The sequence below is a fragment of the Rhinoderma darwinii genome, chromosome 2, assembly GCF_050947455.1.
Source record: "Rhinoderma darwinii isolate aRhiDar2 chromosome 2, aRhiDar2.hap1, whole genome shotgun sequence".
Lineage (NCBI taxonomy): Eukaryota > Metazoa > Chordata > Amphibia > Anura > Rhinodermatidae > Rhinoderma > Rhinoderma darwinii.
In genome coordinates this window covers 80,465,100-80,489,839 of record NC_134688.1, presented here as the reverse complement: position 1 = coordinate 80,489,839, position 24,740 = coordinate 80,465,100, and the positions used below count along the sequence as shown (strand labels likewise).

The window sequence follows — 24,740 nt, the reverse complement described above, 5'->3', positions numbered from 1 at the left end:
TACTCTATTTGTATATGTCATATACTGAGAAACCTGTTTCTGGGCTTCAGTTTAAGCATACAGTCATCGCAGAATAGTTCATGAAGAGGATGTAGCTAAATCACTTGGATGCATGTACACATTTCTTTATCTAGCAGAGCAACAGGTGAATTATTACATCTATATAGATATAGGAGGAGTGACTACTGCAACCTGGAGCTGGAAACTTTTCTGCCTGCTAAAGATGGGAGCTATCATCTTCTGAGAGCTGGGTGCCACCCCTTGAAACACTGCAATCTTCCTGCCTTGTATATAATTTGTGCAGGGTTCATGCACATATCATTTATTGAGATCACAAGAAGACAAACATTTGAAACAAGGAACAACCAGGTTATCTTCCCCGTTTGTACATTAACCATTCACGATGAAGGAGATGTGCACTGGGCCCTTCACAAGGGCATTTGCTGCAGAACTTATTGGTACTTTGATATTTGTCTTTTTTGGCCTGGGTTCTGCAATGAATTGGCAGTCAGCACTTCCAACAGTTCTGCAGATTGCCTTCACTTTTGGACTGGGCATAGGAACACTTGTCCAAACCATGGGGCATGTTAGTGGTGCCCATCTCAATCCAGCTGTGACTGTGGCTTTCCTGATATCATCACAAATCTCCCTTTTCCGTGCTGTTTGCTATGTTTGTGCCCAACTTTTGGGAGCCGTCGTTGGAGCAGCTTTATTGTATGAGTTTACGCCTGAAGAAGTTCACGGTAGCTTTGGAGTCAATATGGTAAGTTTTTATGTTAATAGGAACCATCAGGAAGACCAAGTTTAGATAACTATCGCATCATCAAACATAACTTGGCTTTCTAAAGGCGTAAAAAATATCATATAATGTTGCCATTATCATTATCTAATCTTTTTCGGGTAAACCTCAAGGTATTTTTTCTCTTTTATAAGGGCTATATTATTTTTTGTAAATAAGATGACATTACCAGAACTTGTCTAATATACTAAATTACTAATAACTCTGCCAAAACATATTCTTAGAGTGTCTGCATGAGGCGCTAATGCTTGTGTATACTGTATATGGCTCATCTTTAGAGAAACCAGATACATACATAGATTAATATGGATGTATTCTACATCTAGAACAACCTGTATAGATTAAATATATGTAAACGTAAAAAAAAAACATACAGCCACAGGCCCCAAGATTGGGTACCGGGGTAGTGCATTTTAAGGAGTGTACTTGTGACTGACTTACTATTATATACACTATCTTATTTTGGTCCCTGATCATCTGCATAGGCATTGGTACTATTATTTGTGTATATGTGGGCCTTCTATAAAGGCTGCTCATGGACAAGATACATAAATAGATCTATAGTATATCTAGAACAACCTGTATGGATGAGATATATGGAAACATACAAAACTCTGTTTAACCACAGTCCAAAGATTAGCAACTGAGGACCAACATAGTTTATATCAGGAAGATAACCTAACATGCCTACTTATTTGTGCCTTATTTAGAATAATTATAATCCCCAGTTAGGTTCCAGGTGTATATGTTGTAGGTATGGCATCATGGGGCCATATATTTTGTTAGCGTATATTTAGTCAAACATAACAGTTGGCTGGCCATATCTATAAGAAGTGCATTGGAGAAAATTTGCTTTGCAGCTATTTTGCCGACAAGGAATTTTCTATTAAGAGGCCATATTTCCATTTCATAAGACAGTGGAGGCGGAAATGCTTTAATTCAGATCCCTATTTCAGTCTTAATTGTCTTATAGGTGGGAAATATGGCCCATAGTAGGAACCTTTTTTTTTTTTCAACAATTTTGTTTTGAAAGTCTGGTTGACAATGTAAGGGCTAGTTCACACGGCGGATTTTATGTGGCGGGTCCCGCTTCAAAACCCACCGCGGAACTATTCCTGCTAACGGCAGGAAGATTCCTCCCTCCCATTGACAATGGGAGATTCAGGCGGAATCCACCTGAAGACCGAGCAGGACGCTTTTTTTCTTACTCCCATTGAAATTAATGGGAGGCGGAATATTGCGGCGGAATCCTGCAAAATTCCTATGCGTGAACATACCCTAATTGAGCAATTTAAACATAAATTTCCCAGTAGAAAATAGTGGTGAGTTTTAATCTTCAGTTGTAAACCTTTGTTTAGAGTGATAAAATACTGAACACTGTTACAAAAAGATGACAAATATATTTTTAGCCTAGTTAATAAACTGAGACTGTATCTTTCCTCTGATATGTGTCTGGAGGTTAGAAATAATGTGATTTGCTTTTGCTTCGTAACTTAATGTCTGTGAAAATATTGTTGAACTAAGAACAAATAATAAAAAAAAGGTTCACTATAAAAGATGGAAAATAAACATTGCAAAGAGCGCCATCTGATTATATCTCACAGAAAACTCAATTAAACGTTATATTGCTGCAGAGGCTGAAAAAAAAAACCTTTTGTTAAATGTTGAAATAAAATGTGGGAGAATGAAACCTAAATATAAATATTCTAATACATGCCAGTATACATAGGAATTCATTCATGTTCATTCTGGGCTCCATACATCCCTGCCTTCCAAGAGCCATAACGTTTAAATTTTTTCCGTCAATGGAGTGGTGTTCTGAAGGCTTCTTTTTTTGCGGGTGGAGTTGTAGTTTCTATTGGCACTATTTAAAATACTGTATAATGTACTGGAAAACAGAAAAAAAATATTTGTGGAATGGAATTGGAAAAAACTGCGAAAAAGCACAATTTGTTGGGATTTTGTTTTTATATCTTTCACCGTGCAGTAAAATTTACAATTTAACTTTATTCTGCTGGTCAATACGATTACGGCGATTCGAAATTTATGTAGTTTTTATTAGTAGTATATAGTTTTACCACTTTTATAAAGAAAAAACTACGACAATACCAATTTTGTTTATTTTTTTTACAGTACAGTACTTTGAATATTTTTTTATTTTTTGTACAATATTGAAAACTTTATTTAACTATTCTTATCACTTTTTATTAGTGCTCCTAGGGTATCTGAACCAGCAATTGTCAGATCGCTGGTACAATACACTGCAAAACTACGGTAAATACTACTGTATAGCAGTGCATTGACATTTTTACAGGCTCAAGGCAGAAAGAAGGTAGAACTGGGGGCCTTCATTAGGCCCCCAGGCTGCTATGACAACCATCGGCACCCCGTGATCTCATTGCAGGGGGGGTGATGGGCTGTCGGAAGGGGCCGCCCCCTCTTTCTAATGGCTTAGATGCCACAGTTGCTATTGACCGAGAGGGATACTCACATGTAATTACATCTACATATCGCAGTCAGACACTGAACAGTTTTTAATAAATACGGTGGTAATCTCAAAACTGCAGCATGCCCTCTTCGTCATACGTTTTGGTGATTTTTATATTTCTTTTTTTCCCCATAATGATCTAAAAATATGTAGAATAAAAAAAAAGTTTTTTAATACAAGCTGCTCTAAAAACATTTCCCTCCACTGCTTTGTTAAATGCCATGTACACATTCTAAATTTTTATATATATATATATATATATATATATATATATATATATATATATATATATATAATAACAATAATGTCACTCAGTGTTTTTTGTGCAAATTTCAAATGATCTTTTATTAAAAATTATTTTACTTTTTGAGATACAGCCACTTTTTATCCTGTATGCAGAGCAGCTGTATCCTTTGCTAAGACTTGAATCCGTGAGATCAGTGGGACTGATGGGTTCAGTGTCAGCGGGTCCTGCGTGTCAGATCCTCCTGTAATCTTTCACATCTAAGTTATGAACATAGATGTGATAGATAACAGGACCTCCTTTCACTAAACCCGTCACTCCCGTGGACCTGACGGGTACAGGATTCAGCTAACAATACAGGTGCTCTGTACACAGAATACAGAGCAGCTGTATTTCAAAAGGTAAAATTGATTTTTAATAAAAACTAATTTGAAATTTGCACCAAACACAGTGACTGACATTATATATATATATATATATATATATATATATATATATATATATATATATATATATATATATATATATATATATATATATATATATATAATTACTTTCAACGGTTTACATAGACTTTAAAGAAACAGTTTGTAGATTCACACGGGTGAGGCTTTTTTCCCCACAAAAAATGGATATGCATCTAACCAATTTAGCTAAGGGTATGTTTACACGTCTTAAATTACGTCTGAAATTACGGAACTGTTTCGATGCGAAAACAGCTCCTGAATTTCAGACGTTTTTGCAAGTACTCGCATTTTTCGCGGCGTCCAGTGGCGTAACTACCGCTATAGCAGCCGTAGCGGCTGCTACGGGGCCTGCGGCATGAGGGGGCCCGTGTCGCCCACCGGCACGGGCCCCCACCATGGCCGGAGGCTCCGCTAGCAGCTGCTATGGCTGCTACAGCGGGACGCCACTGAACACTACGGCAGAGCAGGGAGGTCTCTCCCCGCTCTGCCATTAAACAAAAGACCTGTATCCCCTATCCGCATGTGTGATCGCTGGCAGCGATAGGGAGAACGGGGGACTGAAAGTCCCCTGAAGTTCTCCATCACAAACCTCGGACTTCCGGGGTCTGTGTTGGCAGCTCCGTAGAAATGTATGGAGCGCCGGTCGCGCTTGTGCGCATGCGTGACCAGCGCTCCTTTCATTTTTAGTGAGCTGCGCAGACGCCGGAAGTCAGAGGTTAGTCTAGTAGACCCATAGGTGTTTAACCGCTGGGTCTTTGACTGCAGGTAATGTGGGTAAAAAACTAATAGGGCCCCAGCTAGGGATTCAGCTATTTGTTGTATGCCCAGCAAGGGTACGGGTTAATAAGTTTATTACCTCTGGCTGCTGCTCTTAGCCCCCTCCATCCGGGGGGAGGAGTTATGGCCCTTCTCCTTTTTCCCTCCTAAATAGTGTATTTAAGGAGCGGTCTTCAGGGTCTCGGCCTCTTTTGGCAGTTACATTGCAATCTCCCTCCCTCCCGCCCCTTGTGGAATTAATGTTCAGTGTTAAAAAAAAAAAAAAAAAAAAATTGTACCATCACAGGCATTCGTAGGTGCAGGGTAGCTGGTTTGCCTTGCGATTAGGAATACTTCAAAGTTGCATTGGCAAATGCCACTGCCTTCAGAGCAGAAGTTTTTTCTACAATTGCATTGTGTGGTATTTTGCACTTTTCTTGTGTTGATTAATTTATGTTCTGTTCATGGGTGAAATGTTCTTTTGTCACAGCTGGCGGTTTGGTGAGGTGAAGTACCTACATGCCCACCTATGTTGGTAGGCCGGCATACGGGTGTTTACCTTAAAATTTTAAATTATATTTGTTATGTTTATAATAAAAGCTGTGGCCGACCCCGAGTCAACCCACGTTAAAGGAACGTTCATGTTGTCCTGTGTCAAGTTACTATTAGGATATCCCTAGCTATGTTATCTAAGGGTTATTGTATACATGCAGTCATGGAGAACTTCAGGGGACTTTCGGTCCCCCGTTCTCCCTATCACTGCTAGCGATCACACATCTATCCCCTATCCTGTGGAATGGAGGATACATTTCTTTTGTCTTTTCACACTGTAGGTCGCATTTTTTTGGGGGGTTGGGGACGCTGTATGGCGTTCCCTACGGGGGAGGGCACTGTATGGCGTTCCCTACAGGGGGGGCTGTATGGCATTCCCTACAGGGGGAGCTTTATGACGTTCCCTACAGGGGGGGCTGTATGGCGTTCCCTACAGATTCCCCCTGTAGATAACCCCATACAGTCCCCCCTGTACATAACGCCATACAGTCCCCCCTGTACATAACGCCATACAGTCCCCCCTGTAGATAACACCATACAGTCCCCCCTGTAGATAACGCCATACAGTCCCCCCTGTAGATAACGCCATACAGCCCCCTCTGTAGAGAACGCCATACATCCCCCTGGGGATAGCACCATACATCCCCCCTGTAGATAACGCCATACATCCCCCCTGTAGATAACGCCATACAGCCCACCCTGTAGATAGCGCCATACAGCCCCCTCTGTAGATAACGCCATACAGTCCCCCTGTGGATAGCGCCATACAGCCCCCGTGTAAATAACGCCACACAGCCCCCTCTGTAGACAGCGCCATACAGCCCCCTCTGTAGATAACGCCATACAGCCCCCTCTGTAGATAACGCCATACAGCCCCCTCGGTAGATAGCGCCATACAGCCCCCTCGGTAGATAGCGCCATACAGCCCCCTCGGTAGATAGCGCCATACAGCCCCCTCGGTAGATAGCGCCATACAGCCCCCCTGTAGATAACGCCATACAGCCCCCCTGTAGATAACGCCATACTGCCCCCTCTGTAGATAACGCCATACAGCCCCCTCTGTAGATAACGCCATACAGCCCCCTCGGTAGCTGGAGCCATACAGCCCCTCCTGTAGATAACGCCATACAGTCCCCTTTGTAGATATCTGAGGGGAATTAGGGAGCATTTGTTGCCTTCTTAGAGTGAAGAAGTATCAGAGAGAGATTTTACCTCATATTATGTTTGTTGGAACAGGTACGTTTTTATATTGTGTTTGTCGGTATGGAGGCGGTGGAGAGGGCTGGATGGCATGATGGACGTTTTTTAGAGGAGACAATTGAGAAATCCTGGCTTCAAGAGAGTGAGGAGTTGTTTAGAATCATAAAGGGAGGTAGGTGAGCAGAGTGAAGTTTACATGGGATTTGTGAAGCATTATAGGGAGAAGTGGTTCAGTGGTAGGTTATCATTTTGAATTGTATTCTGTGTGTAACAAGCAGCCATTGGACATATTGAAAGAGTGACTTTGCATTTGAGGGAAAAAAAGAGAAGTATATGAATTTAATGAGACCTAAAGCCAAACACAAGTGAATTTATAGACGGTCATATGTGCAGATCAATCTACACCTTGTTTGGTGACCTGGGTGGATGAAGTAAAGGTTGATGAAGTAATCACTGCTGGCACATACCCATTGGAAGTGGCCTGTCATTTTACATGAACAACCAATTATGCCAATGACTGCACCCAACTCTGAAAGAAAACACATCAGATTGGCTTTCCACTGATATCTTCCTGTCATTGTCTGTCACACTATTTCATGTCACAAAAGATGCCAACATACATCAGCAAATGGTCCAAATTGGCCTTTATAGCTGTCTAAAATCAGTAGTGTATGGGCAGCTAAGGCTTGATTCACATCATGTTTTTACCCTTCGATCAGCGCGTATGTCGAGAAAACTTCTAACATACACCCTAAATGTGCTCCTCGGGCTCCATTAGCACGACGGAGACCAAAAGAGGTATGGAATAACATGGTAGACTACGCTAATCCACCCTGAGGGATCCTGAAAAAAACCCTTATACTGTGCCGTTTGCTGTTTTTTAACATGGGAGACTATGTGTGACGAATGCCATGGAGAGCCCGGCCAGAGCATCAGGTATCACTCAGCCCAGGGATTCCCGCCCTGGGGAAGCCCCTGATGTCACTGTCTACATATGGATGGATAGTGATGTCAAGGGCTTTAAAAGTACAGAGTCCACAGCCAGTGCATTGAAAGCACTATGGCCAGGAACTCCAGAACAGGAGCAGACCCTGACGTCACTGTCCATATATGGAGGTTGACGTCAGGGGCTCCTCCAGGAGCGGAAATCCAGGCCAGAGTGTTGCTGATGTTCTGGCCAGGGATTCCAGCATCTCAAAACTCCTAAATTCACTGTTTATATATAAATAGTGACATCAGGAGCTCTTCCAGGTGTGGAATCCCTGGCCAGAGCTCTTCTAATACTGTGGCCGAGAACTCCATAGTTGAAACCCCCTGACATCAGGGGCTTCCCCAGGTTTGGAATTCCAGGTCAGAGAGTTGCCGATGGTCTGGATGAGGATTCTGACATCTTAAAGTTCCTAACGTCACTGTCCATATATGGACAGTGACATCAGGGGCTCCTCTAGGAGTGAAATCCATGTCCAGAGCGTTGCCGATGCTCCTAATGTCACTGTTCATATATGGAAAGTGACTTCAAGGGCTTTCCCAAGACAGGAGTCTCCGTACAGTGTGCTTGCGATTATCTTGCTGAGAACTCCATAGTTGAAAGCCCCTGACATCACTGTCCATATATGGACAATAACGTCAGGGGCTTCCCCGGGCACAGTGCTACAAGTAGCGCTGTACTCGGGGAGTTCGGGCGACATATCCTAGTGTATGTCCGACGTATCCCACTGTATACCTGACACCTCCTGATGTTTGACCACCATCGGAAGGAAAATAACGCAATGTGAGTCAGGCCTAACTTTGCTTTGTTTTTTTAGTGGATTAAAAAGTATAGTCCTTTGACTCACAATTAGAAATACTCACTGTGTTTTTGTTGATATCACATTGGTCATCTCACTTCTTCATTGCCAATCATAATTGGGATATTTCACAAAATGAAACTGTAATGATGTTTTGCCCTGTTGTGCCTGTAGGTATGCTAGAAAGAATTTAAAGATTATAAATACTGGCCATGTTCAGCTTTAATTGAAACACTTCTTTAGTACTTCCCGATTTTAGAGTAATATTCCGGGTTTGTATCATGACCTCATTCATGACTGTTGCCATGTCACATGTAGGATATTAATTATAGATCCTAATGGGCTAATGTCTAGTTTTCAATTATATCTTTGGCTTAGCTTATTGCAACAACTCCCATTGATGATCACTTACATGATAATTGGTTGGAGTTGAAGGAACAATTACCCTTGGAATTATATTCTTATATTCAATTCAAAGCATTTGAAAGCTATTGTCATATCAATGAAAATAATAGACATAAATTAGCTTTTATTCTTTACATGCGGCACAACTATGGAAAAAGTTGCTATAGTCCCTAAAAAGGCATAATATACCTATGTCAAAAATTTCAAGCGAGATTATTTTCTTCCTTCTTTCCATGCTTGGCTTAGGTAGTAGTAGTGGTAGTAATAGTAGTAGTAGCAGCAGTAGTAGTAGTAACCATGCCCGTGTTTTTTTTGTTTTTTTTAAAATATCAGTTATGCTTAGCTCTGCACTTTGTTGGTCCTCTACACATAATTTGAAGGTTCTGGGCCACAATGCAAAATCAGTTTCAGGACCAGTTAGAATACTGGTGTCTTTTCATGCAGCAGAGGAGCTATTGGGCCCCCTCAGGCATCAGGGCTGGATACGACTGCCACCTCTGCACCTCCTATAGCCACTATAGTAATGCTTTTGTAGGTATCTAATATTTGCTATTCATGATGCAAAGAAAACTCAGTAAAAATAAATGATAATAAACAGAACGTATGAACATAGCTATAAAACTGGGATTTCTGTTGGCTTTAAAGGAGGCTTTTTTAGACAAGCCTGGCAGCAAACAAAAGTTGTGGGCAGATGGTTGGCAGAAAAAGTATGTGTTGCCTGGTGTAGTGATGTCACTCCATGGAAAAAATTATGCTCCAAGTATGGAAATAAACTGGACAGATTAATGATAAATGGCAAAGCCATTTGTCATGCCATGTAGGCCAATTTGCCTCGTTTATATACAATCACACCCACATTATACTTCCTTTGTTTCTCAATTACTTTGAGCCTCCCTTGGCTCTACTCCTATAAACATGCCCTTTACAATTCTAATCATTTTCTATCTTGGTTATTCATATTAATCAATAGTCAGGATTTGTATTATTATATAGTCCTATGTTCTCTTTATTAGATCTGGTCTCCCCATTTTATTGTTCCATCCTTTGTGTATTATAGGTTTCTGTGCATTAATATAAGTTGTAGCAGTTGTAGAATTCTTTCCTCTCCAATGTTACTCTTTTGAATATAAATTTTAGTAGTTATTTTGATTAATTGCTTGAGTTTCTCAGCACATTGTTTTTCCTTGAGGCTGACAAATTGTTTTCATTGCTGTATAAATCCCTATTCCCTTACGACCTACAGCAGCACAATAATGGGGTATTTCTGCCCCTGTGTACTAGTAGGACAGATGGAGTTTTTAGTTTAAGAAGATGGTTTGCTCAGCTTGTTTGCTTTGCATTATGTTTCTGTTTCATTTATTATGTTGGACTTCCTAAATTTAATCTGGAGGTGTACAAAGGGTGTTTCTTAACCCTATGCAATCTGTGAAGCTGCTGCTGGCAGCCTGCTATTGAATGTTTTAGCGTGTGGTTGCACTAATACACATTAACCCTTTTCTCCCTCTAGGAAGTTGAAGTTATCGTCCCTTGGGACATTTCACGTGTTGGGGCAGAGGCGTCCTGAGTTTTGGGTTTCTCAGATAAGAGTATTTCTGAGAAAATTAACATTTGTATTAATAGAAAGACTCTTTTTTTTGTTGTATGACTGCATCTTACTCTTTAAAATATTTTCTGTTTGGAACTAGGTTCCTTCAAAGAGGCTCTGTCACCACATTATAAGTGGCCTATATTGTACATAATGTGATCGGCGCTGTAATGTAGATTACAGCAGTGTATTATTTAGAAAAACTATCATTTTTGACGGAGTTATGACCTATATTAGCTTTATGCTAATGAGTTTCTTAATGAACAACTGGGCGTGTTTTACTATTTGGCCAAGTGGGCGTTGTACAGAGGAGTGTATGACGCTGACCAATCAGTGAAGAATCAGCGTCAAATGCTTCTCTCATTCATTTACACAGCACATAGCGATATAGCTATATCGCTATGTGCAGCCACATAAACACACTATAACGTTACTGCAGTGTCCTGACAATGAATAGACATTACCTCCAGCCAGGACGTGATGTGTATTCAGAATCCTGTCACTTCTGTAGCGTCTCTGTGATATTTACAGCAAGGCAAGCACAGAACTTGGTGTCTGAGAGCACTCAACTCTGCCAGGACCTGAAGAGTTTCAACCTGACAGTTTGAAGGTTAACCGACCCCTTTTATAATCTGAGGGTATGTTCACACAGCCTATTTTCATACGTAATTCGGGCGTTTTACGCCTCGAATTACGCCTGAAAAAATGGCTCCATTACGCCTACAAACATCTGCCCATTGCTTTCAATGGGTTTTACGATGTTCTGTTCCCACGAGGTGTAATTTTACATGTCGCTGTCAAAAGACAACGCGTAAAAAGGCGCCCACGTCAAAGAAGTGCATGTCACTTCTTGGGACGTTTTTGGAGCCGTTTTTCATTGACTCCATTCTGGAACATCTTCAATAACGTCCGTAAAAAAACACAGCAAAAAATGTGAGTAGTTACAAAAACGTCTGAAAATCAGGAGCTGTTTTCAGGCGAAAACAGCTCCGTAATTTCAGACGTATTTTGCTACTGCGTGTGAACATACCCTAAAGGGTACTCCAATGAATTTATGAATACCTGCTCACAGTCCAGGTCTGAATCTACCAAGAAGGCTTAAAGAAGGGTCAATTGGATCTTTTCAGCTTTGTTTTCTACTCAAGGAGTGGATAGTCCAAACTTTTGGATTAACAACATCCTACACTTCCTGCAAGAAGGATTCAGAAAAGGACTGAGTCTATCAACCCAAAAGGTCCAAATTTCATCCAGGTCCGCCTTTTTGGGTAAGATCCTTGTCAAAAAAGGCCTTGGTGAAAAGGTTCCTGAAATGGTCTGCTAGAATAAAACCTACCGTCCTCAGACCTGTGGCAAAATGGGACTTTGCTCTAGTCCTAAGAGGTTTATGCTCATCTACCTCTGAAGCTCTAGAAGAGGTACCACATAATTACCCATCCTAAAAGGTTTTTTACTCCTACTCATAATCAAGGGTGGAGAGCCTCCGTGCAAGAGGGGTATATGGGCCCCCATGATCCCCATTGGTTTATTATGACATACCACGTTGTGTCTCTCCAACAATACACCAGTAACTGTGAGCCACTGTCTCAGTTCCTTACATGCAATGTACTTGGCTCCTGTGCAGCTGTACGGTTTGCACATGTGGTACGTATGTCCGCACGACCATAACATATTTTAAAAGAATATAAGAGCTTCAAACACTGTCATCAGTGGATCCGAACATAAGATTCCTCCATGACATGGTCTTGTAAGGCTACTGTCAAACTCTTGAGCGGTCAATTTTAAGTTCCACCAGACAAGAGGGTCCTCCCTATGGGGTTACTTCTTGCTAAATTCCCATTATTGTGCTGCTGCAGGATGTAAGGGAAGTGAATATTTCTAACGTTAATCTGTTTTCCTTAGTCCTAACAGCAGCACAAGCTTCCCGCCCTTAATAAGGCTACTACTTTATAATAAACACAAGATATGAGGGGCTAGATGCTCTAGTTAATTAGTGTTTAATTTGATTAAATTAAACATTCCATCGTTCCTACTAGTACACAGGGGCAAAAATACCCCATTATTGGGCTGCTTTTAGGACTAAGGGGAAACAGATTATCGTTAGAATTATACACGTCTATGGTATTCAATGGTTAAACAAGGCAGTTCCACTGTTTACTATTATGTTTTTTGCCATGGTCTTTGTTTGGAAAAAAAAAAACAGGAAAATATTTCAGAACAATTAGGCCTAAAAGATTCAAAAACAGTCTTAAGGCCATCTTAAAATAAATAAATAAATAAATAAATAAATAAATAAATAAAATAGCACAATCCTGAGTGTACCTCCAGTGGTCCACTTAAAAAAAAGTCTTAGTATATGTGCATCAGTGTGTAAATGTCACAGAGCCCATGGATAGGGAATAGTCATAGATAGTAGTAATAGATAATAGTGATAGGTAGAGGGCTACTCTGTGGAGCAGAGTCTAATGGATGACTAGGACTTTACCTTTAGACCTCCATATGGAGATATGGCCTTGGCTGCTAGTATCCCAGGTTGCTACCCCCAGAGTAGTCTCCCTCTGCAACCGCCGACGTTGACAGGTGTGGTGCAGAAACAGCAGACAATATGCAGGGTCAGGTATAGCGTAGGGCAGACAGTAGATGCGCACTCCTGGTTAGCGGAGTGAAATGTTAAGACAGACGGCAGAGGGTTGTCACGAGTAACAAGCAAGAGGTCAGTCCAGGCGACAGGCAGGGATGGTGAAAGTACAGGTAGACGTCCATCACAGGCAATCTAAACAAACGATAATGCAGGGTTTCACTAGCAAGCTAGGAGGAACCTAATTGCTCAGGTAATGTGATGGCGTGGGTGGAACCTTTTATAGCCTGGGTAAGCTGGGTAGTAATTTGGCACACTGGCCCTTTAAGAGAGTAAGGGTCAGCACGCGCACTAGGAAAAGGCTGAAATGCAGGAGGAGAGCAGCGGAGAGAGAGAAAGAGAGAGAGAGAGATGAGATATTCAGGAAGAAAGCAGCACTTCAATCTAAATGTTGTAAGTGGGTTGCCAGCAATCAAGACCTTGATCAAGGGTCCACAATATTTAAAATACAAAGAAATTGCGGCTCTTCAAAGGAATCCAATCAAAATAGTGGTTTATTCATCAATGTAAAAGTGACGGTTTGGCCCTTTTACATGAATGAATAAAACATTTTTTTGGAGTGCCGCAATTTCTTCGTATTTTATAGATGTCTGATCGTTGGGAGCCCTACCGCTGGGACCCCTACAATCAATAAAATGGGGGTTCCATGTCCCCCATTTCTTCTCAGTGCACGACCACAGTGAAGAGGAGTTTGAATGAAGCATTGGTCACGCATGCACCCTGCTACTATATTCAATGTTTATGGGGCTGACAGAAACAGCAAGGCATTTACTTGGCTTTACAAAGATAATGTATTTGAGGATTGTGCGCTGCATGCTGATACTAAGCTCAGCGATATAATGGACTTGTCATCCGCATGCAGCGCACGGCCCATTTATGGGCATAAAGTGGGGGAATCCAAGTGAGTGGAAAGATAAAAATTACAGATTTGGAATCAGCATCTTTTTAGCAATGAACTGATTACTATAGTTTATGAAGGTTTCAGAAGTGAGAAATTCTCTTAACAAAATAGGCACTGTTTTCATCTAGTTATGACTTGCACACAATACCAGCACATTAGGGATATACATTTTTGTAATTATGTTTATCATTAATGGAGAACTCAATCAATATAATGTGCAGGCATCTCTGTCAGCGAGGTGTGTCTCATGGTTTTACCATTCCCGTCTGTGTTCCCTGCAGGTTCACCGTTGTGAACAATAAATCCTGTGCAAATACTCTATTAGGCCAGGATCACACACAGTTTTGATGCAGTTTTTGTGGCAGTTTTGGGCTCATGTTTTTGAGCCAAACACAGGAATGGATACAAGAACGGAGATGCGTCTATTCTTCTTACTTTTCATTCCTTATGAGTCCACTTCTGGCTTTGGCTAAAAAGTCGGAGCCATAAACTGCATCAAAACTACAGTATGTATGCGATCCTGGCCTAAAGCTGCATACTTTTTCAACCGAGGATTTAGTAGAAAATCTGCAATGAATCTGCATCAAATTTACAAGTGTTGACGCAGATTTTCTCCAGACAGTAGTGGATTACAGCCCCTTGGCGTATTTCATAGTGGGTTTTTGTAGATCAAAATGCTGCAGAAAGATGTTACTTTAAAATACACAAGAAAATGGTGACAGCACTCTGCAAACACCAATGCCACATATGCTTTGCTGCTGAATCTACTTACAATAGTGAGGTACTTAGCGCACACTTTGATCAAATTGTGTGAGCCCACCTGCCACGACAAGGCGACCTCTATAAGGTACGCTGCTGATACACCCAGTTCTGGGACTAAGCTTACATATACTTGGGGATTGTAGGAACCAGCATTCGACTAATTAAAATCACCCAGGGCAGAATGCGAGGAGTGCAAGTTCAAAAATGGAGGCAGTCACTACCCCCCACATATATGCAATATACAAGAAACAAGAGAGTTTGATCAGCACATTCCAGCAAAATAAAAAAATATATATAAGTGAGGTTGCCTTGTTGTGGCAGGTGGGCTCACACAATTTGATCAAAATGTGTGCTAAGAACCTCACTACTGTAAGTAGATTCAGCAGCAATGCATATTTATTTATATATAGTGTTTAGGTGGCATTGGTGTTCGCAGAGTGCTGTCGCCATTTTCTTGTGTATTGTATTGTTTTTCAGTCACCGACGTTCTTGCAGCTGTATACACGTTTTTGTTTTTTTCATTTTGCTGGAATGTGCTGTTCAAACTCTCTTGTTTCAGATGTTACTTTAAGGCTGGGTTCACACGTGGCGGAATTTCACTTGAATTCCGCTGCGGACACTCCGCAGCGTTAATCCGCAGCGGAGCCGTTTCTCCATTGACTTCAACTTCTATTTAGAAGTGTTCGTTTAGACGAGGCGTTAAATTCCGCTGCGGAGCATAGGCTGCGGAGCGGAATTTGGTGTCCGCAGCATGCTCTGTCTGTTGCGGACCAGTGGCGGACTGGTTGCGGACTCATGGCGGAATTTCTCCATTGACTTCAATGGAGATTCTAAATTCCGCAATGAAGTCCGCAGCTGTCATGCACATGTTATGTGTGCTGCGGATGCGTCTTGCTTTTTTGACATGACATTTCTTCATTCTGGCTGGACCTATGTATTTCTAGGTCTACAGCCAGACTGAGGAAGTAAATGGGGCTCCCGTAATTACGGGAGCGTTGCTAGGAGACGTCAGTAAATAGTCACTGTCCAGGGTGCTGAAAGAGTTAAGCGATCGGCAGTAACTGTTTCTGCACCCTGGACAGTGACTACCGATCCCAATATACAGCAACCTGTCAAAAAAATAGAAGTTCATACTTACCGAGAACTCCCTGCTTCTGTCTCCAGTCCGGCTTGCCAGGATGACGTTTCAGTCTAAGTGACGGCTGCAGCCAATCACAGGCTGCAGCGGTCACATGGACTGCCGCGTCATCCAGGGAGGTCGGGCTGGATGCCGAAAGAGGGACGCGTCACCAAGACAACGGCCGGTAAGTATGAAATTTGTTTACTTTCACTAGGGAAAGTGCTGGCCCTTCTCTCTATCCTGCACTGATAGAGAGAAGGGAAGCACTTTTACCGCAGTCCGCAGCAGCTAGTCCGCATCAATTTACTGCACATTTTGGGCAGATCCGCAGCCGTAATCCGCAACCCGGATTAGGTGCGGCATTGATGCGGACAGTTGCGGAGGAAATCCGCCACGTGTGGTCATGCCCTTAAGTCTTTAGTAAATTATTGAAAAAGCTACAGTACATACAAATTATTTCGGTTTGTGGCGTTTTTTAAGTCAGTGGTGTTATTTTTCAAAACACAGCATGCACTTGATGTGGTGCTTTTCTCATGGGCTGCTCTACATGACTTCAAAATGCCAGAAAAAATGCATGTACAAAATGTTTTACAATAAAACAACACTACAGAAACCACTTGTAAAAATGGCAAAAACATAAAAGCATGTAAAAACTCAATAATTTGTGTGTGTGTGTGTGTGTGTGTGTGTGTGTGTGTGTGTGTGTGTGTGTAAATGATGCCTATTGATAATGAGATGACTCTGCTGACCCTGTCCTAGTCTACATAAAACGCTGGAAATTAAGCTGCACTATATTGTGTGTTATCCAATGTGTAAACTGGAATATTTTCTATTTTATATGGAAAAAATACCAACATTTTGTTTAAAAAGTTTACAATGTTGACAATATTCATTATTAAAATCTGTTCACAACCTGGATTTTATGTTTACTGCTGAGAATGTTTAAGTTTTAAGATCCTTTCACACTGCGTTTTCTTGCTACATTTGGCATGTATGTAGGGAAAGCTATGGGTGACGGGTAACAGGCATCCATTTGACACATCATGGGCTTTTAAATAGCTTTTCATGAGGTGTCCGTTAAACAGATGCCATTAAAGCCTATGGGTGACAGATACGTTAAACAGATGCCTTATAGTGGCATCCATCAACCATAGGTTCTAATGACATCTGTTTAACGGATACATCATGAGAAAGTTCACAATCTATCCGTTCAATGGATCCCATATTAGTCTATGAGTGACAGATGCCGCTGTAAGGCCTACGTCACAGCCTCGGTTTTACATATAGGACCAAAAAAACGCGATGCAAACCTAGCCTTAGGGCTCATTCAGACGAACGTGAATAACGTCCGTGTGCTGCGCATGGAAATCACGCGCAGCACACGGACCCATTGATTTTAATGGGGCCATTCACACATGCAGGAGTTTTCACTCAGCGAGAGTCCCTTGCATGAAACTCACTGCATGTCCTATATTGGTGCTTTTTTACGCACCTACGTGCCCATTGAAGTCAATGGGTGTGTGAAAACTACGCACCGCACAACGATGCACATCCGTGCGCGGTGCGTGATTTGCGCATCAATTCAATTGAAAATAATAATAAAAAGAAAAAAAAAGATGTGCTTTGCGAGTGTGTGAATAATGCCTGCCCCTCGCAAAGCACACTGATGCATAACGCAACACACACGGATCAGATTCTGATACGCTCGTGTGAATGTAGCTTTACGGTGCTGGTATAGTATTCTATTTCTTGTAACAGTTGAGATCCTTGTCTGTCATTTAAAGCTGATATGGATAATCCAATAAAAGCATAAATAAAAGTTATATCCTATTGAAGCTCTTCTCTCGGTAAATAGTATAATAAGTAATTTGATCACAGCTCAGAGTATTTGGTAATCTTGTTACGTTTTTCATATGTCTGTTTTTCCAGCCTAGTAATAATGCCACAGAAGGACAGGCCGTGACTGTGGAAATCATCCTGACCCTCCAACTAGTGCTCTGTATTTATGCCTCTACTGATGACAGACGGGATGACAATGTAGGGTCTCCATCGCTTTCTATTGGTCTCTCCGTCGTACTCGGTCACCTAGTTGGGGTAAGTACTGTTATATATTTTTGTGTGTAATGTTAGCTCATATACTGCAAAGTACTTGTCTTGTAGTACAATCAGTAGGACCGGGAAGACACGTAAAAGTTTATCTCGAATATTTAATGCTTTTAATGTCCTTATAAATTTCAGGAAAATGTAGGGTGCGTGCAGCATCATAACCTGAAGTGTGCAGGAATTGTTGCCTGAGGGTATGTGCACACGTAGAGTCAAAAACGTCTCAAAATACGAAGCTGTTTTCAAGGGAAAACAGCCACTCATTTTCAGACGTTTTTTGAGCAACTCGCGTTTTTCGCTGTGTTTTCGCTGCGTTTTTGCGGCGTTTTTACAGCCGTTTTTGGAGCTGTTTTCATTGGAGTCTATGGGTATGTTCACACGGCAGCGTCCGATCGGACGTAATTCGAGGTTAAAATGCCCAAATTACGTCCGTAAATAGTGTGTGTGAACCCAGCCTATGAGAAAACGGCTCCAAAAACGTCCCAAGAAGTGTCCTGCACTTCTTTTGACGAGCCGTCTTTTGACAGCGAAGCGTATTGGAGCAGTTTTTTCAGACGTAATTCGAGGCGTAAAACGCCCCCATTACGTCTGAAAATAGGTCGTGTGAACCCAGCCTGACAGTTATTATTGTTATTGTGCTGCTTTCCACCAGTCTTGAATAGGCAATAAGAGTAGAAAGTGACTTATGTTAACCCTTTAAAGATGCGGCCTTTTGGGCATTCAGTCTCGAGTAATTTCTTTTTCATTTTTCATTGACGCTTTTCAAGAGCGATCATTTTTTTTAAATATTTTTGTCGACAAAGCTTTATGACGGCTTGTTTTTTTGTAAGCAAAGTTGCCGTTTTTATTGGCACCATATTAAAGTACACATCATTTCTTAGTTAACGTTCTTAATTTTTCAAGGGGGGTATAAAAATAAACAGCATTTTATTTTTAGTTTTACTTTTATGTTGTGCTTCGTGTGGTATAAATGATATGTTATCTTTTTTCTATGAGTTGTTACGATTGTGGCGGTGCCATATATATTTATATATATTTTACTATTAAAAAAAATATATATATACTGAGGGGGTATTTTATAACATTTTATTGATCTTATTTTAACTTTTTTTTCGTCTCACTAGGTGACTAGAAGCCGCAATGTTTTGATTTCTTGTATAATAAAAAGCAATATTGTCTCTCACTGTAAGGCCTTATTCAGACGAGCGTATTATACATCCGTGTGCTGTCCGTTAAAAAGCGGATATCCCACAGATCTATGCAATTCAATAGGGCTATTCAGACGTCTGTGGTTTTTCACACAGCGTGTGTCCGTTGTGTGAAACTCACTGCATGTCCTATTTTGGACTGTTTTTGAAAACCACGTTGCCCATTGAAGACGGACGACATCTGTGTGCTGTCCGTGTTTTTCATGCACCAGTTACTAAAGAAATGATGAGAGAAAAAAAAAAATCAGGAACACTGATGCCACACGGAAAGCACACTGATACCACACAGAACTGAAACGTATGAAATACGGTCTGTTTCAAAATGGACACGTTCATCTGAATCAGGCCTAAAACTCATAGGCAATCTATTAGGCGATCTAACAGGCTTGCACTCATGGCAGATTTGGGGCCCTTAGTTAGAGCTCAGGCTGCCATGGACGGCTGCTGCTATGTTATATCTGGCTGGTTATGAAAATGGGGGGGACCCCACGTCGTTTTAAAAATAAAAAAATTAAAAATGACGCGGGGTCCCCCCCATTTTCATAACCTGCCAAATCCAACACAGCAGCAGCCTAGCATTCCACGGGTTGCAAGGGCCACAGTTTTTGTCCCCTCCCAGCCACATAATACCAGCCTGCGGCCGCCTCAGTGCCCGTCCATCACAACAGATTGTCGGGTACTGGATCATAATGAGGGGTTAGTTGCAGCCTTTTTACTGGCTAAGGCCTCATTTACACGAGCGTATTATACGCGCGTGCGACGCGCGTGCTTTTCACGCGTGTCGTACGCACCTATAATAGTCTATGGGGCTGTTTAGACGATGCGTGAATTTTGCGCAGCGTGAGTGCGTTGCGTAAAACTCACGACATGTTCTATATTCTTGCGTTTTTCACGCAACACGCACCCATTGACTTCAATGGGTGCGTGAAAACAACGCATGCCACACTGACGGTCCTGCGTTGCATGCGCGAAAATCACGCAAGAGCTGTCAAAAGGATGAATGTAAACAGAAAAGCACCACGTGCTTTTCTGGTTACAAACATCCAAACGGAGTGTCAAATTAGAGATGAGCGCACCGAACTTCACCGGGTTCGGCCGAACTCGTTTTAACCGAACCCGGCAAAAAATGTTCGGGTACGCGACGTCAGGAGACAGTCACTGCCCACGGTGCTGAAAGACTTAAACTGTTTCAGCACCATGGACAGTGACTTTCGATCACAATATACATATACGTGTAAAAAAAAAAAGAAGTTCTGACTTACCGATAACTCCCGGCTTCTTCCTCCAGTCCGACCTCCCGGGATGACAATTCAGGCCAAGTGACAGCTGCAGCCAATCACAGGCCAAGCACAGGCTGCAGCCAATCACAGGCTGCAGCGGTCTCATGGCCTGCCGCGTCATCCTGGGAGGTGGGGCCGGATGACAAGAGAGGGACGCGTCACCAAGGCAACGGCCGGGAGACCGGACTGGAGGAAGCAGGCAGTTCATGGTAAGTGTGAACGTCTTTTTTTATTCACAGGTTGGTGTAGATTGTGATCGGCATTCACTGTCGAGGGTGCTGAAAGAGTTACTGCCGATCAGTTAGCTCTTTCAGTACCTTGGACAGTGACGGGCGTCGACTACCTCATCTCTATGATGGCGGCTGCGCGAAAATCACGCAGCCGCGCATCATACACGGATGACACACGGAGCTGTCAATTGCCTTTTGCGCACGCAAAACGCAGCGTTTTTTTGCGTGCGCAAAACGCACACGCTCGTGTAAATGAGGCCTAACACTAAGCCCTGCCTTAGTAATGAACATCGTTAAACAGACAACTGCCATTGTCCAGGCACTAATAAAGTATTAAAAAATCACAGAGACATAAAGTTAGCGATATGAAAAATATAAATACTTATACTCACCTACAGCGACCTCTGTCTTCTCCCCTGCACCACAATAAATACTAGAAGTCCCCACGAGCACCCTGCATACAACCCCCCACAGGCACCCCTAACTAACACCCTGCACACAATTCCCCCCACAAGCACCCTGCACACAAGCCCCCCACAGGAGCAGTTTGTGTGTGGTGCAGTTGCATGTTTGGAGGGGTTTGTGTGTGGGGGGGAAGCGCTCGAGCACCCACCCCACACACACAAAACCCTTCAAACATGCAACCGCGCCACACACAACCCCCTTCAGACAACCCCCCATACATACAACCCCCCACACGCACACACACACACACACACACATACATACACACACACACACACACTTTACCTGCATTTGGGCCGGTCTTCACCAAAATGGCGCTGGCTTTCCCCCTACAAACCAGCTTCTATGCTGGGTCGCTCTGAACTGTGCATGCGCAGTACAGAGCTAGGCGGCAGAGGATGTAATGAACGACTCCCGTTTGTTATATACTATGCCCTGTAGCTGCCATATTCCATTTGTGTATGTGTCGCTAAGAGACACATACACAGATGAAAGAAAACATGGCAGCCCCCAGTGGTGTAAGAAAGTGTTAATAAAAAAAACATTTTATGTGAAAAAATAAAGTAAATATAATATTTTATTAAATAAAAACACATAAATAAAATCACTCCTTTGCTTGCATTATTTTTTACTTATTTCATTAGTCCCCTCAGGGGATTTGAACCAGCGATCTGATTATCGCTGGTTCAATACACTGCAATACTAACGTATTGTAGTATATTGTCTTTTTTGCAAGCTTCTGTTAAGCCCCAGGTGCCCTCATTAGGCCCGCTCCATACTTCAATCCCCACACCAGGACGTACCGGCAAGTCCTGGTGGGTGAATTGGTTAAAAGAATTGTACAGGAATAGAAAAACATGGCTGCTTTCTTTCAAAACAGCACCACACCTGTCCACAGGTTGTGTGTGGTTTTACAGCTGAGGTCCATTCACGTCAATGGTGCTGAGCTGCAATACCAGACACAACCTGTGGACAGGTGTGACACTATTTCTGGAAGACAGTAGCCATGTTTCTCTAAGGGTATGTTCACACAGATTATTTTCGCCTCCAAACATCTGGCCATTGATTTAAATTGGAAAAACGATGTTCTGTTCCAACCAGGCGTTTTTTAACGCAGCCGTTTTGAAAAACGGCCGCGTTAAAAAACGGCCGTGAAAAAGAAGTGCATGTCACTTCTTTAGCCGTAAAAACGCCGTAAAAACGCTGCAAAAACCGCGAGTTTGAATAAAAAACGGTTGAAAATCAGGAGCTCCGTATTTTCAGACGTTTTTTTGCTAAGCGTGTGAACATACCCTCATTCTGTATAACACTGCTGCGGATTTTGGTGCATTTTTAAAAAAAATTAGTCAGATACAATTCGCTAGTGGAAACGCAAGATAAACTGACATTCTGTGGATTTTAAAATATTCACCGCAGGTCAATTTACGTGCAGAAAAAAAAAATGCAACATTTAGATAAGATTTTATGATATCTCATTTAATTTGCTAGACCTGTATTACTCTGCATGCCGCATGAAAATATGCACAACAAATCCGCACGTAATACGCATCGTGTGCATTTGGCTTTAGGGTGTATTTACATGCATGCGTTTTTATCGCGAATTGCCGTGATTTGGCAAGTCACAGTAAAAACGCATGCGTTTGTCGGTATGGTTTTCGGACGCACGCCAAAAACGCATCAAATAGCGTGGCAAAACTGCACAGTGTGAATACACTCTAAGGTTGGGTTCCCACAGTGCAGATTTGCTGCAGATTTTACATGCATTTTTTTTTTTGCCAAAACCAGGAATGGAACCTAAACAGAAGAAATATATAATGGAAGGCTCTACTGGATCCAATTCTGGTTTTGGTAAAAAAATAAAAAAGCATGCAAAATCTGCATTGTGGGAACCCAACCTTAGGCTACATGCGCACGTTGTGAAATTTGATGTGGAAAATCCGCAGGTAAATGCAAGTAATTCCGCAAGTAAAAGCCGCACCTAAGTGCAGTTTTTACATTTTGATACGGAAATAGGTACGTCATTATGCTGCAAATTTTGGTGCGTTGTTTAAAAAATACAATTCGCAAGCGGAAATGCAAGATAAGTCGGTATGCAAACTTTAAAATATGCACCGCAGGTCAATTTACGTGCAGAAGAAATCTGCAACGTGTAGATGAGATTTCTTAAAATCTCATTTACTTTGCTGATACTGTATTAGGCCTCATTTACACGAGCGTGTGCGTTTTGCGCGCGCAAAAAACGCTGCGTTTTGCGCGCGCAAAAGGCACTTGGCAGCTCCGTGTGTCATCCGTGTATGATGCGCGGCTGCGTGATTTTCGCGCAGCCGCCATCATAGAGATGAGGCTAGTCGACGCCCGTCACTGTCCAAGGTGCTGAAAGAGCTAACTGATCGGCAGTAACTCTTTCAGCACCCTCGACAGTGAATGCCGAACACAATATACACCAACCTGTGAATAAAAAAAGACTTTCATACTTACCAAGAACTTCCTGCTTCCCCCAGTCCGGGCTCCCGGCCGTTGCCTTGGTGACGCGTCCCTCTCTTGTCATCCGGCCCCACCTCCCAGGATGACGCCGCAGTCCATGAGACCGCTGCAGCCTGTGATTGGCTGCAGCCTGTGCTTGGCCTGTGATTGGCTGCAGCTGTCACTTGGACTGAACTGTCATCCCGGGAGGTCGGACCGGAGTTATTGGTAAGTCAGAACGTCTTTTTTTTTTTACAGGTTCATGGATTTTCGGAGCGGAAGTCACTGTCCATGGTGCTGAACCAGTTTAACGCTTTCAGCACCGTGGACAGTGACTGTCTCCTGACGTCGCGTACCCGAACATTTTTTACCGGTTTCGGTCAAAACGAGTTTGGCCGAACCTGGTGAAGTTCGGTGCGCTCATCTCGAATTTGACACTCCGTTTGGATGTTTGTAAACAGAAAAGCACGTGGTGCTTTTATGTTTACATTCAGGAGTTTGACAGCTCTTGCGCGAATCACGCAGTTCGCACGGAAGTGCTTCCGTGCGGCATGCGTGGTTTTCACGCACCCATTGACTTCAATGGGTGCGTGAGTGCGCGAAAAACGCACGATTATAGAACATGTCGTGAGTTTTTTTCTGCGCACACGCGCTGAGCGCAATTCACGCATCGTCTAAACTGCCCCATTGACTAATATAGGTGCGTACGACATGCGTGCAAAGCACGCGCGTCGCACGCGCGTATATTACGTTCGTGTAAATGAGGCCTTAGGCCTTATTCACACGACAGTGAAAAACGGCCATGTGATGGCCGTCCTTTTAACGGCTTTCACATGGCCGTTTTCAGAACAATGATATTCTATGGGTGCATTCACACGGCCGTTTTTTTAACGGCCCGTGAATAATGGCCGTCAAAAAATAGGACATGTCCTATTTTTGGCCGTTTTAACGGCCTGACGGCCCCCATAGAAGTCAATGGATCCGTTTTTAACGGCTGTCAATACATGTAACAACCGTTAAAAACGGATCTGTTACATGGGGACTGGCAAGGGAACTACTAGTTCCCTTGCTGGCTATCGTTGGCATACTCACGTTTGCGGCGCTTCTTCACGTGTGGTCACTCGTCTTCATGGGTTTGAAGGCGCCTCGATGACGTCATCGCCCCGTCGCGCTGCCTTGCCAGATCCCGTGCAGACGAGTGACCACAAGTGAAGAAGAGGAGAGACGGCGCTGCTCTCGTGAGTATGTGGCACAATCTACAGGGAGGCTGGTGTGGCATCTACAGGGAGG

General features: G+C 42.6%; 1 protein-coding gene across 1 annotated transcript in view; it reads left to right on the top strand.

The window, feature by feature from the left end:
• Window positions 1-403: 403 nt before the first annotated feature.
• LOC142740660 (aquaporin-2-like) overlaps window positions 404-24,740 on the top strand; it is a 40,927-nt gene continuing 16,590 nt past the window's right edge. Inside the window, exons 1-2 of the mRNA XM_075850071.1 lie at window positions 404-763; window positions 17,631-17,795. Of these exons, the coding sequence (XP_075706186.1) occupies window positions 404-763; window positions 17,631-17,795 (525 nt within the window). The remainder of the gene's footprint in view (window positions 764-17,630; window positions 17,796-24,740) is intronic.